The sequence below is a fragment of the Bidens hawaiensis genome, unplaced genomic scaffold (assembly GCF_021521415.1).
Source record: "Bidens hawaiensis isolate Kalapana, Puna unplaced genomic scaffold, B.hawaiensis_p1.1 tig00027120_1, whole genome shotgun sequence".
Classification (NCBI taxonomy): Eukaryota; Viridiplantae; Streptophyta; class Magnoliopsida; order Asterales; family Asteraceae; genus Bidens; species Bidens hawaiensis.
This window is the reverse complement of record NW_027494381.1, coordinates 23,812-38,519: the sequence shown is the minus strand read 5'-3', so window position 1 is coordinate 38,519 and position 14,708 is coordinate 23,812. Positions and strand designations below refer to the sequence as shown.

At 32.6% G+C, this 14,708-nt stretch overlaps 1 protein-coding gene across 1 annotated transcript; it reads right to left on the bottom strand.

Moving 5' to 3' along the window:
- Positions 1–5,810: 5,810 nt before the first annotated feature.
- Positions 5,811–10,627, bottom strand: LOC143574826 (DNA repair endonuclease UVH1-like). The gene is made up of 10 exons (XM_077059346.1): positions 10,082–10,627; positions 8,536–8,840; positions 8,226–8,446; positions 8,036–8,115; positions 7,786–7,950; positions 7,006–7,710; positions 6,821–6,931; positions 6,463–6,723; positions 6,168–6,374; positions 5,811–6,085 (listed from the first exon to the last, which is right to left on the bottom strand). The coding sequence occupies exons 1-10, from the start codon at positions 10,625–10,627 to the stop codon at positions 5,858–5,860; spliced, it is 2,829 nt and encodes a 942-aa protein (XP_076915461.1). The 3' UTR covers positions 5,811–5,857.
- Between the last annotated feature and the right edge of the window lie 4,081 nt (positions 10,628–14,708).

Sequence of the window (14,708 nt, the reverse complement as noted above, 5' to 3'; positions counted from 1 at the left end):
ACACTAGAAATGGAGATTGAACGTGAATATGCCCTGAGCTACGATATAGTGAACGATGACCGGCGTAGGCTACGCCGACCTTGGCATAACATACCTTGAGCTTGTTTTGTTGTTGGATTTTTAATTGCTTAACTGTTTTTTTCTTAGTATAGTTATTTTCTTAGTAGAGGATATCATACCACTAGATCAAAACCTTTTGCTGCTTATTTAAAGAAAATTAAGAATGTAATTTTCTTTAAACAGTTAATATTAAATATATTGAAATTCGATGTTAGAGGGGAAGGGGCACTCATGGGTAGAGGTGTAAAAAAAACCGGTTTGGGACCGGTTTTAGGTAAACCGAACCGAACCGGTTTGGGTTTAAAACCGGTTTCACCCAAACCGGTTCCTAAACCGACCCAAACCGCCAGTTTCAAGACTGGTTCCCCTTAAGATCTACCAAACCGGTTTTAAAACCGAACCAGTTTGAGAAAAACCGGTTTAAAACCGGCTAAAACCGGTTTATAAACCGAACCGAACCGACGTGACTAGGTCGGCCTATCTTGTGTCTAAACCGGTTTATAAACCGAACCGGTTTGAGTCAAACCGGTTTTGACCAGCCATTGACCAAACCGGTTTGGTTTGGGTTTATAACCGGTTTTGTACACCTCTACTCATGGGTATTACTCATGCACCGGCTAAATCCTGCATTGCCAACTAATTTATACTTTCAAGTACCCACAACCCAAAAAATTCACTTGCACCACATACCTACAAGTACCATAGAATTTTTTTGTTTATTTATATGTAAATTAAATTGAACACAAAATAAACATAGGTTGGTTAAGTTTTTTTTTTTTTCTTTTTTTTTGAATTTTAAGCTTGCCTCCTACTATTTACAATAAACCGCCATTATCAGGTATCGAACCCTGGACCTCTCACCCAAAGGCCTAAGCCTTTACCATCCCACCAAAGTGGAGATGGCATAGGTTGGTTAAGTGACAAAGGTTTACCACATGGGTGGAAGCCATAACCAGCATAGGTGGCAATGTGTTATCACATGAGTTCAAAGCTTCCAATGGGGTGCCCCCAATCATTAATATTTTGACAAACGTATCATTTATCATAGCATTCTTGTATTTATATATATTTCAAAAGGGTTAGAATATAATACGAAGTTTTGTTTTTTCTATGAAGTCAATGAAGACAATTGAATGTCATGTGTCTAGGTGAAAACCATGAGAAAGGAAAGAATGAGAAAAAAAATCTCTCTTTTTCGCATGCAAATCCACATGTCAATTCCCCTGTTATTTTAAATGTCCGTAATGTTAATTACACAATAAATCGAGTGTTTTTTTATTTTTAATATGAGTATACTATTGTTATAATTTTGAAAAACAATTCGAAAACCCATATGCATACACAATAGACAACACAACACATTAAAGCACACCATGGAAATAAACACTATATTAAAGCACAATAAATAAATAAAAACAAAACAATATGTTAAACCAATTTTGGTAAAACACAATGAAGTAAAAGCACAATAACTATAACCTATAATGTATAATATACATAATAATTTTTTTATATAGCGATATGATACTCATATTAAAGAAAAAAAACACTCGTCATTATGGTGATTGTTATTAAAAATATGTCGTATAAAAGAGTTAGAGACGTTTTAAGATGACTTGGAAATTTGGCATGTATTTAACATATGAAGATAGAATTATCAAATATGAGATATTACATTTATGCTCTTATAATCTAATACTGGGATATAGCCCGTGTAATACACGGGTGGTTAAAAAAATGCAACAAAAAAAATAAATTTAATAATAGACATAATAGCATACCTTATGGATTAATAAGATATAAATAATGATAAATAAAATTTTATAATTCATAAATTTATAAAAATATCATTTAATACAACATTTAAAATTATATTTGTAACTTTGTTAGTAATTATATAAATAATAATAATATTAAAATTAAATAGCTTATTATGTGTGAATTATAATTTTAGAAATTGTTGAGGTGGAATCCTATGTGGATAACTTAATTAAATGTCATGAAACTATGTATTGTTTTAATATAGCAGTTAGATGAGCACAGGTGGACTCTTTATGTGGCAAAATAGCTGGTCCCACATGTTGACTTTTTGTAAGAGCATTCCCAGTTCGTCATCTATCATCATCTCTATAATTATACTAAAAAACACTATATTTCTTTCTCATGCTGAATTAAATAATACATTTTTATACATTTATTATTACGGTTTTCACTCTCCTCTACTCACAACCAATTTAACAAATATTAAAAAATAAATATAGTCAAACAAAGTTTCTTAAATTTACAAAAAATCACTACATTTTTTTTCTCCACCTAATAATTTACACTCACAACCACTCAAAATCCGACCCTATAATTTGCAAACTCCCCTCACATAATAAATTTTAAAGGACGGGTTGAGATGCTCGAACCTATATATTAATTAATAAAATATAAATATATAATAGTTGGGTTCCACATGTTTGTCCTCCTATCCTTTTAAAAACCACCAACAACACAAATTATAGCAATAGATTTCAACTCATCTTCTTGAATCCTCAATTCGTTCAAATTTAAGAACTTCATAAGAACATGAATAATTCATCAATTTCCGTCACAATTCTCACATACCACTCATCCTTTTGAATCACCTCCTTAAAGCTAATTAACGTTTGCATCTTCATCTCACTTCGCCCAATTTTAAACATGTACACTCGGATTCCAAGTCTCGAAACCACGATTGCGTTACTACAGTTCGATAAAAAAACATCGACACTAAAAACTTATTAGGATTGTTGTGATACATTTTTAAAGTGTGTCGTATTGCCATCCAATAAGATAAATTTTGGATGATTAAAATCCAATATTACATAATATAGATAAAACTAAATGGTGTTTTTTTTTTCTTTTTAATAAAACACAACATTAAATGAAAAAGAATATAGATATAAATTTCTTATATCAAACATTTAATTAATCAAGTTGGATTTAAAGATTATAGGAAAGCAATAAGATGTCATTTTATTTATATGAAGTTAACACTAGTTTACAACCCGACTTTAAATTGGACAGTCGTATACACATCTACACTTTATCAAATTCTTGCAATGCCCGGTAGCTAAAGGACCAAATCTTTTCTTGCAAGCGTTATCACATGGTTTATCGAAACAATATATTGCGGTGATGAGCTTCTCGCATTTTGCCACGGTTGAGATCTCGGACTCTCTGATATTGCAATCACCAAAAGTAAGATGGCTCATAAGCACAAAGATGACAAGAAGGGAGATGTTCTTCATTGTTGATATATGTGATTTGATTAATGTGGGTATTGCTTAAGGAGCCAAGGTTGAATTTATAGACACATACCATTAGTGCTATTTATTGTAAATATAAATTGGACAAATTATACAGTAAAAATACAGTTGTAGCTTAGTCATAGGCTAAGACTGGGTGTAGTGGGGCGCTTCCAACACCCAAAAAGCCCCAAAGCGTCAGCGAATAACGTCCTCGAGACGCTTTGGGGGGGGGGTGAGGGGTTCCCACATAGCGCCAGATGGGAGGAAAAGGTTGTTTTCTGATTGGTGGGTTGGTTTAGTTGTATTATTTTTAATAAATAATAATAATGAGATAATGATTGGTAGACGCTTCACCAGTCCTTTACACCTTTTTTTGCCAAAAAGTCCATATGGTGATGTAGCTCCACATGACGCAAAACGTCTCATAGGGGCTTCATCGAGAACACACGGTCTAACTATGCACTCACATTTGCCTTTACAAGAATTTAGACTCACAACTAGGAGTGTTCAATGTTGGATATCCGATCGGATAGTAAACCGGATATATGAAATATCCAAAAAATAATAATTATAAAAAAATTTAAAGAACTACTTTTAAAAATATTTTGGATATCCGAAAAATATCTAAAATAACCGAAAAATTACCCAAAATATCCAAAATTTATCCAAAATATCTGAAAAATTAACCGAAATTTATAAATAATATTTATTATTTAATAATTAAAAAAACATTTCGGATAGTTCGGATATCTGAAATATCCGATAATTTTCAAAATCACTATCCGAATCCAAAAATTCGAATATCCAAAATTCCGGATAATACGGATTCGGATTTTTCGGATACGGATTCGGATTTTTTTTAACACACCTACTCACGACATCACATTTGTGACGGAGACGCCATATAATTTAGATCAATAGGTCATGCGTATTTGTCATACTCTTTACTATTAAAAAATCATTTAAAGTATGTTCGTATTCATGCTTTAAAAATCAATATTATTAAAAGATTTTTTATTAAAATCAAAAACGATTTTTTAAATAAAAAATGTTTTGTTAAAAAAAATAAATTCACTTTTTTACAAAGACAAAAGTTTTTAATAAACAAAAAACGACTTATTAATAATAAATAAATAAAAATTCTTTTAAAAAATAAAAACATTATCTCACAAAATAAATAAAAACTCTATTTTTATAATCAAAGACGTTTTTTCTAAATTAAATTTGAAAATAAAATTAAATAAATTAAATAAATAAAAAACTTTTCTTTTAAATTCACAAAACACGTCTTTAGTCGTCAAAAATTAAGCAATAATTTAAATAATTAAAAACAATATTTAATAATATTGTTTTTTAAAATATTTATAGAACTATTTTCTTACAAAATAAATAAAGTTGATATAACAAGAGAAGATATTCGTTGAAAAAAGTTTAGACGGTGTGAACAAACAAAGAGGCACAAGCACTTAAGTGAACGTATTTTCTTGTCCATGTTCATTAGTTGAGAAAATAAAATGTTCATGTTCACTCATTATAATATTTTAAAATAACGGTTTATCAAAGTTGACCAACCCATAAACCCTTTATGTCAATCTAACACGACCTATGTAATAGGAACCAACTAGTCCTAAGCTCACAAATTGCATATTAAACTAGTTTCATATAAAATTTTGCTTTGGCCTCAACATGAGCAAAGATATATGTATCTTTCGGAATTAGGGGTGCAAACGAGCTGAGCTGCTTACGAGCTATTTGAGATTGGCTCGTTAAAAAACTGGATCGAGCCGAGCTTAATTGAGCCCGAGCCCGAGCCTAAACGTAAGCTCGTTTAATATAAACAAGCCTGAGCCCGAGCTTCACTTATCGAGCTCGAGCCTAAACGAACCTGTCATTTATATAATTTTTTAAAATATATTTAATAATTATTAATATATATATATAATGTTATGAAAAAATAAATAAAAATAACTAAATAATATTTTATACATAAAATCATAATAGAAAAAAAAATATGAAAAATAATTATAATTATATAAAAAATAATTGATATATAGTAAACGAGCTGAACCCGAGCCGAGCTCAAGCTTGAAAATCTATAGCCGAGCTCGAGCTTTGAAAATAGAGCTCGAAACAAGTCAAGCTCGAGCTTTGTACAACTTAAAAGAGCCAAGTTCGAGCCTAGTCGAGCTTGGGCTCAGCTCCGCTCGTTTGCACCCCTATTCGGGATAGAGACACGGTTTGTCCATCGTCACCTTATCTTCCATAAACGCTACCAATAGCTTGTTATGAGTAAGATTTTATAATGTATTTTTTTTTCAAAACTGAAGATAAATGAGTCAAACCAAAAACATGACAGAAAACAAAATAAAATAAAATTATCATCTTAAATGTAACAGAAGTACAATGAAAAATACTTGAATACATATTAAAATCAATGTCTTGACCAACAGCTTTTGCTGCTGCATGAATCATATTATTCCAACTTGTACAACAAATGCAGTAACTGATAAAAGAGAGAAAAACTATAACAAGGTGGGATACTTGGCATCAAGAAAGTCCCTCAACATGTTGGCAGATTTCTGACCGCCCATTAGTTCCGCCAGCCTGTCCACCGGAAGCAGTGCCAGCTCAGCCAAGCTGCTGCACCCTTCCATGATGGCCCGGTAATTAGAATCGGTCACCCCTAGTAACCGCCTTAGAAACTCAACAGCAGATGTGTTGTAATTCTCAGCTTTGTTATTATACCAAATCTTAGCATTTCAATATTGTTTGTTCATTCAAATATAAACTAAAAACAGTATTTAATAATATATACCGAACGTCGTCTTCGACAACACCTTCTTCTGATGGCACTCCAACTCTGGTTGCCTTAGCCTCATCGGGTTCATCTTGGTTCATTTTAAGAGACGCGAAAATTTCAGCAGTTGCGTGTAAGCTACGGGACCACACGATTCGCAAACGAGGGAAATGTAGAGCGAGTAAAGATAATTTCGATATAATATTATGTGGCGTGACATCATCACTGATCTCACTTGTCGACTGCAAGATTTAACGTTTTTTTTAAATTTAAAACAATAGATATATATATATTAATTTAGGTTAACAAACAAGTGAGGAATAAAATTACCTGAAACGAGAAGCTTTTATCTTGTGAAAACTCGATTAAAAGAACGGGTATACAGTAATAACGTGCCATCATTTCAGCTTGGTGGTAAAGTCGGCCCGATGCAAAACTACCAAAAAGATCTTGTATGCTTTTTCTTTCTACACATATCGATGGGCATAAAATGTAGTCTCCAACTTCGAGAGTGACCGGGATTATATTCATGCCTTTTTGATGTAGTACATTTGGAAGACTGCTCATGAACTCCCTCATGTCAACTATGACCTGTAATAGACGATTATTATTATTATTATTATTATTATTATTATTATTATTAAAATAATATATTCAAATATTAAAAACTTGTAATAAGATCACTTACTTGCATCTGTTTTATAGCTTCCTTTTGTCCACCTGCTTTTCTAGTAAGCATATTTTGTTTAGATGAAGATTCTGTCTCGTTGACAGAATTTAAACCGAGTCCATGAGCCACCTGAGGGTATTTTTGACATATTACAATTAACATATTGAGAAGAATTAAAAAAGAGATTAATTTGATAACCGAACCTGATCAACTGGCAGCATCATCATGGATTTCTGTCTGATTAAGGATTCAAATGCTCCATTTTCACGGCGAATACCGGCCTCAAACTTTTGCACTTCTGTAGAATCTTCATAAAATAGAAAATAAACTTTCACCCTTTTCAAAGGATTTTCAGCTTTATATATTTCTATTTCCCTTACAAAAGCAATATCCGGATGGTAAACAACAATTGCAGAGGGCTTCAAGATGTCAAGTATTTGCTGACCACTTTCATAGGCATAAAAATGGACCGGAGGAATCGGTTTACCTTCCACATGCTTCTTAAGAACACTTCCGTCAACTGTTGTATTTTCATTAGCCAATGCTGACTCGGTTTTCTTTTTATCATCTTTTTTTGTAGAAACTTTATTTGCAGACTTCTTGTTCCCGCCTCTTGATTTTCCCTTTCCTTTATTTCCCACACAAATTTCAGGATCGTTTACTACTTCAGTGTCTTTTTGGGCTTGTTTGCTTATTTCTGTTGCTGCTGCTAAAAGTGCATCATTTTCTTGTGTTATGATGCTACTAGTAGTACTACTACCGTCTACTCTTTTGCTAGGTGTCAAAGGAACCGCCCCGTCAAGTATTCCAAAACCTTTAGGAGTTTGAATTTTCTTCTTGTTACGCTTTGGTAATGCGTGTAATTGAACTTTACTGAGCAGATATTTCTCCCACTCTCCCCGCATGACCTGGATAAGAAGCAAGCATACGTGAATAACATGTGGAAGAACAATCAAATAGTATCATGTGTTTGTGAAAGAAACCTTATTCGGGCTGCTTGTGATGCACTCATCAAGCTGCACACAAGAGTGTTCGTCTTTACATGCAACCAAAACAATGCCATTATTATCTTGATTACTTTCAGCACCATGTTCATCATTTGTCGTAGCTTGCTTCTCCCTTTCGGCTTCTATTTCTTCAAGAATCTCCTGAGTTAGATAAAAAAAAGGTGAATGAAAGATAACATTTGCCAAATCCTGAATTGGAAGACAAAAGTGGAACTCACTCACTCACACGCAACACTTTCCACTTTGGTGCTTCCTCCAAGACCTCCTCCAATATTACACCACCATTGGCATTCGTCACCAAGGCATCTATACGATCACACAAATTGAATTACTAAGGCCTCAAGCTAGAGTAAAAATATAACGCATAAAATGGGCAGCAAGATCATGTGGGCATATGGATATCACTATATAAATACCTTCTTTATAGTTGTTGCTATCATCCAACTTCCTCTTTTTCGACTTCACACTTTTAGTTGGTGTGGTCAAAGCTTCACCATTTAACCTCTTACAGTGATAAACTCGTTTTTTAGCATACTCAAAGATCTTATAACTAGACTCCGCAAATATCCATACAGAACGAAAACTTTCTGCTGCTCTCAGTGAGTCCAAATACTTCAAATAAGTAACCGCATCGTACCTAAAACCAAAATAGAACAGCAAAACAGTATGTAACCAGTAACCTAACAATGTATAACACAAATGCTACTTATAATATTTCAGTAATACCTAACAAGATAATCCAGCAACTTCTGCAAGGTTTTCAAATCTGAGACAAGCTGCTTAGTCTTCTTCCCTAACGTATGCCAAATTGGATCCAATTGTCGCCTCACAATCTCATCAAATGACTTGAATAAGCCATTCTCAACAGTTAAATCTTCCACATCAACCTTATTGGTCTTCCTCATTTCCTTCAAACAAGCATCCATGACCTCAATAACAGCTTTCTGAATTCCTACCATGTATGCAGACATTGGGACCCTAATATCCACTACTTCAGGCGGATCCCTCTCAAGATCTTCTGATACATATACCTGAGATTATACGTTAAAATTATCATTTGAACCACGAAAACATTATCTTGACTGTGTAAATGAACAAACATGAACAAGGAATTTTGTCCGATTAACTAAATGAACAAACACGAAAAGAGGCTATGTTCATTCAAATTCAATTGTGTTAGTGAACGTCGATAATGCGTTCGCTTGCGTTCGTTTATGTTCGTAAGTTCGTTAATGTTTGCTCATAAAAGGTTTTTAATATTTTTTTAGTAACTTTCCTAATCTTATCATATAGATTTAAGCAATATAATTAGCTATAAAACATAAATATATATGATATTATGTGATTAAGATATATGTAAAATGTAAATTAACATATGAAAATGAAAGTAAAAATAAACACCAACACAAACTTGGTAGCTGGATCAAACTGTTGATGCTGGCTATTCTTGGTTATCCAGATCAAATAAAGCATTGTCTAAGTTCGTGAACTGTTCATGAACAAGTTATATCCCTTAATGAACGAACACAAACAAGAAATATCAAGGTCTTATGATACATATACCTGATATTGTACATCAAAATCATGATTATCTAGCACAGTAGGATTTATATGTAACTTTTCAAAATTATACTCACACACAAAATTTTTCAAAGTTTTGTTTATAATACTTCAAACTTATTAATTGAATTGGATTAAAAAGTATAATAACTTTTAAACACTTCAAAATCATTGACCAATTTTGACAACTGTTGACCGAAATTTGAACAGTTCAGGCAATTTTGGACCGAAATTTAAATACTACCGATTATTAGGTCTGATTAGCTGAAATCGAATCAGACACTCACCGATTAATCGACTAATACCAATTTTACTACCCTAATCTAGTGGCAAAACCTATAAGCTAATAACAAATTCCAAACATCACATGCTCAATTTAAACTGGATTTAACCGACTACCAACAACCAGTGTTGTAGAAATCACTAGGCCCCAGTTGGGCGGTGTGGTAGGGACCGGTGATTAATCTGGATTATTCGGGATTAATCAAATTAGAATTTATATGTAAATTTTCAAATATACATATATATTCCAAATTTTATTTACAAGTTTTGTAATTTTGACCTATTTTGGACAAACGGGGATTAATCAGCACCTAGTCGGGATTTTTACAACACTGCTGATAACAATAACAATACCAAACCTATAACTCTATAAGCTACCAACACAAATTCCAACTATCAATGCTTAATTGCTTCAATAGCTCAACAATACCTGAAACCTAGGCCACAAATAAAGCTTCCTAATCAACAAACACTTAAGCAACCTCTCCGCTTTCGCAAACCCCGCCACCATCGCACACGGCCGATCCGAAAACGCCCGAACACACACCTCCTTATTCCCAGACCTCAATATCCTCACAATAAACGCCTCGGTGCACGTCTCCGTCAACAAATGCGCGTTCAAAATCAAAACACTCGCAACCGAAGAAACCGGAAGCCGACGCGTAAGCAAATCCACAATTAATATCCGAGAGGTTATAAAACACGCGTTTCCGGATGTGTAGATAGATACACGGTGCTGAGCTGGCAGGTCGGAAGTGATTTCTAACGGAAAGTTGTTAGGGTTTGTTAGGATGTTGTGTTTTTGGGGTGACGTGGTGGAGAGGATTAGAAGACAGCCGTTGGATGGGTGGTGTACGAGGATGAGATTGGAGATGAGTTTGTGGAGGTTTAAACCGGCGGATAGGATGACTAGACCGCCGCCGGCGGTGGAGTCTTCCAACAGGTCGGAGATGATGTGTTCGTGGAATTGGACCATTTTTTTGGGTTATGGTTTTGCGGGAAGGTGAAGTGGGGGTTTGTTTATATAGTTGGGCTCGTGATTCGAGTTTAAAAGTAAGCTTGTTTAATAAACGAGTTTGAGTTCGAGGTTCACTTGCTCGCGAGGCTAAACGAGTATGTAGTTTATATAATTTTTTAAAATATATTATTAATTAATATATATAATGTTATGAAAAATAAATAAAAATAATTAAATAATATATATTATTTTATACATAATGTTTTATAATAAAAAAATATATAAAAATAATTATAATTATATAAAAAATAATTGGTAAATAGTAAACGAGCTGAGCTCAAACCTAGTCGGGTTTGGGCTCGGCTCAACTTGTTTGGACCCCTACTGTAAGCCAACAGAACTTAACTGAATCGAATCGGGCAAAACATTGTTCATGTTTGTCATTTAAACTTATATCGGACAATCGAATGTTTCACGAACACCAAATATGGCGAAATTTTTGTTTGTGTAATCGTGTTCATTCATTAAGATAAACTTGTTTGTGAACGGTTAACGAACACAAATGAATAAGCATTTGCTTTAGAAAAGTGAGAATATAAGGTGCCTATATTCGGTCCAGCTACCAAATTTATCTTGATGCTAACATTCATTTTCATGTGTTAATTTAAAATTAAATTAATCACACATACTCGTATATATTTTTGTTTAATAATTAATAGTTTTGTTTCGATCTAAAATGACAAGATTGGAAAAGTCATTAAACTATAAAACCTTTAATGTATAAACATAAACCAAAAAAAATGAAAAGAAAAAAAAAACAAACAAAACCTTAACGGACGTAAACGAATATCTTATCGAACATTCACGAGCACAGTTGAACAAACATGACATTCATTCATTTATCTTATAGGAGGTCGGAGATGATGTGGTTGTGGAATTGAAGCATTTTTTGGTTTCTGTTTTTTTGGGGAAGATGAAGTAGTGGTTTGTGGTGTATTTATATTGTTGGACTTGAGCTTGGTTCGCTTTAATTTACGAGAGCTCGAGCTTGAATTGGATCTGGTTCTTTTTTAGAGTTTTGGTTCAGCTTGTTTATTAATTATCAATTAGTTTATACGGGGAAAATTAACTTACAAATTAAATTAGCGTGCTGACTGTGCGAATCAAGCAGTGTAATTATATATGCACGTAATGTAATAATGTAATTACATCGTAGTGTAATTGCATTGTGTTGTAATTACACTATGTTGTATATCACGTTAATTTAATTTGTATTTGATCCAAACAATTAGTTTATAAATATTTTTACTTATTTCTAAGCATGTTGTTAAAAAAAAAGCCTATGCTCGGCCTGAGATCGTGTGCAGTACCTTAGACAAGCCAAGGCCCGACTTGGATATGCGGTGCGAAATTAAAACTTAAAAAATATAGTAGACTTGTAAAGACCCGATGGCCTTAAACATTTTTTCACTACAAGGCTCGAGCTCAATAAGGTCGAAGATCATGTGTTTGTGGAATTGAACCATTTTTTGTTCTTTTTTGTTTACTGGATTTAGCGGAAAATTAAAATGGTGGTTTATTTATATTATCAGGCTATTTTATACCCAAGTGGCTGATGGTCTATAGGCTTGAGTTTAGCTTGTGATGACTTACGAGAGCTCAACTTATTTCAAACTCATTTTATAAAGTTTGAGTTTGGCTTGTTTAGAGTTTGCTCTCATAGTTACATCCTATTCTCAAGATATATATGTTTATTTATTGTTTATTATACAATTATTTATTATCTATCTAATAAAACTAAAACATAAATTTGGTGTCACACCCTGCCAAAGGGAAAATACGAGGTGCAACGAATTAAAGGTTTCACAACACATTGATTGACGATGATTAGATTTCATTTGTTAACAATCTTGTATCAAATACAAGAGTTGGGCTCTAGGCCAATATTATATCTGAATAATCTTAGCATAACTAAATCTTTTACAATCGTCCAAAGTAGCTTGTCATAACTAACTCTTTTATCATCTGATTCAACCGCAAATAAACTTAATAATGTCTTATAATCTTTCTTGACCTGAAAACATGGATAAAAACGATCAACCAAAAACGGGTTGGTGAGCTTGTAGATTTTATCTTATACAACCAAACAAAACAAGTTTTCAAAATATATGTGTTCAAATAGAATATACCTTTAATTCATATATGTAAACAAATCATTAATATTGATAAGCCCGCGTCGTAATCCCTAACTCTAGTTTACCCTTCGACTTGTCTATACCTGAACAAGTTGTATAAATAGCGTACACTCAGAAGGACTGGTGTGACCAATAAGAACGGGGGACTGTCAGAACTCAATAGTACTGTTTACCTTACTTAACAGCTCCCCGGGAGCTAATTGCTTCGTGTTAATCAAGGGATTTTTTTGGTATGCAAGTGAACAGTTTATTTGCGTATTAAGTTCATTAATACATATATCTTGACCTTGATTTGCAAATGAACATCCATATCGATAAGCACACGACTTATCTCGTGTTCATTAATGCAAATGATAAACTTTTAAAATCTAGTAATAATAATAATAATCCCATGTTTCCCCCAAAACAATTTTAAATCATTCAAAAAGAGGGACTATAAAAACTCACAATCTCGATGTAAAGCCGGTTGAAAACCGAGCTTAAGCTTGTAGCAAGTAGATCACGATCCTACACTCTGAAGATGTGCTAATGAGTCTCGGAATAAAATGTGTATTTTAACTTAGGATAAAAATCACAAATATTGAGAAATAACAAAAAATCGAGTTTTAATGATCAAATCTCGGTATACTAACGCTATTCGGTTTAAAACTCCATTCATTCATATCCTAAGTTATTAATACTTTAGTACGTGTTGGCTTTGAGATGTTTAAGTTTTGGTTATAAAAAGTCGGTTTAGATCTAAAAAAATTGTAAAAAGTTTTTAAATATATTTTTATAAATAAAGTTAATAAGTTTCTATATTAATTTTATATATAAACATAAAATTTATGTAAAAATTTCAAGTAATTTGGAGTTGTGTAAGGCTGTTTTCTAAAATAGAACTTAAATGATGAAATAAATTTAAAATAGTAGCTAAACATCTTCAAACTGTATAAAAATTTGATTTCCAAGCCTGCAATTATATAACAAAGCTTATGCAAAAAATTAATATTTTCCTGGGTCGTGTTACTCAAATTTATGATTTTTCTTAAAATTTTAGCATTATAATGGTTTGTTTTTCGAGCCTGTTATTATATAACAAACAAGTCACAAACACACAACAAACAACCCTAACATGCAACTATCAATGAAAGACATCTAACAATTAACATGTGAACAATTATAAGAAATAGACCAGAAGTATACATGCATAGACACATCCAATAGATTGAAATAAGATTGCTAATTAATCATAAATCCATAGTTCAAAACCGAAAACCGATAGAAAGTATCAAGAATCAACAATCAATTACCCATAGCCTAGATAACTAAAAAACTTAGCCAGAAAACATCATGTCCAGTAACAACAAATCAATATTAGGCGAAAACATGGTCTGAGATGAAAAGAAATTGCAAAAGAAAACGATTAAACAATACCCGAGACTCGCTTAATGATCAATCTCGAGAAGTATAACACACCTAAAAATGCCAGTCTTTGTGATTTTTTTTCGTATATATTTGGTTACTATTTAAAGTTGTTGGTACTTACTTTTTTATGTAAAAGACCATTTTTATATGAAAACAATAAACACAAGTATAAATTTTTTATTTTGATCATCTTAGTAAAAGAAATATAATTAAAAGAATTATAGAAAAGCAATAAAATTTCATTTCATATATAAGAAGTTTCACATTGATTTAATTTCATAGCCAAAATTTAATTTTAACAATCGTACTCGCACACACAATTAAACCAATCCTGGCAAAATCCAACAGCGTTATCACCATGATCGGCTTTGCATCCCATTGCACAATCTTTGTAATTACAGTTACCCCCAACATTGGTTTTTATTATACATCTCTTTGCATTTGATAGATCCGAACCTGTAATTATACGGTCACAGCACAAAACATTTAAAAGGTAT

Bases quoted from the DNA above. Each gene is read 5' to 3' on its own strand.
- LOC143574826 (XM_077059346.1), bottom strand. From the start codon at position 10,627: ATGGTCCAATTCCACGAACACATCATCTCCGACCTGTTGGAAGACTCC. The intron at 8,841-10,081 runs GTATTGTTGAGC...GTATAATCTCAG, and splicing joins ATTTGTGGCCTAGGTTTCAG to GTATATGTATCAGAAGATCT. The intron at 8,447-8,535 runs GTATTACTGAAA...TTTTGGTTTTAG, and splicing joins TTGCTGGATTATCTTGTTAG to GTACGATGCGGTTACTTATT.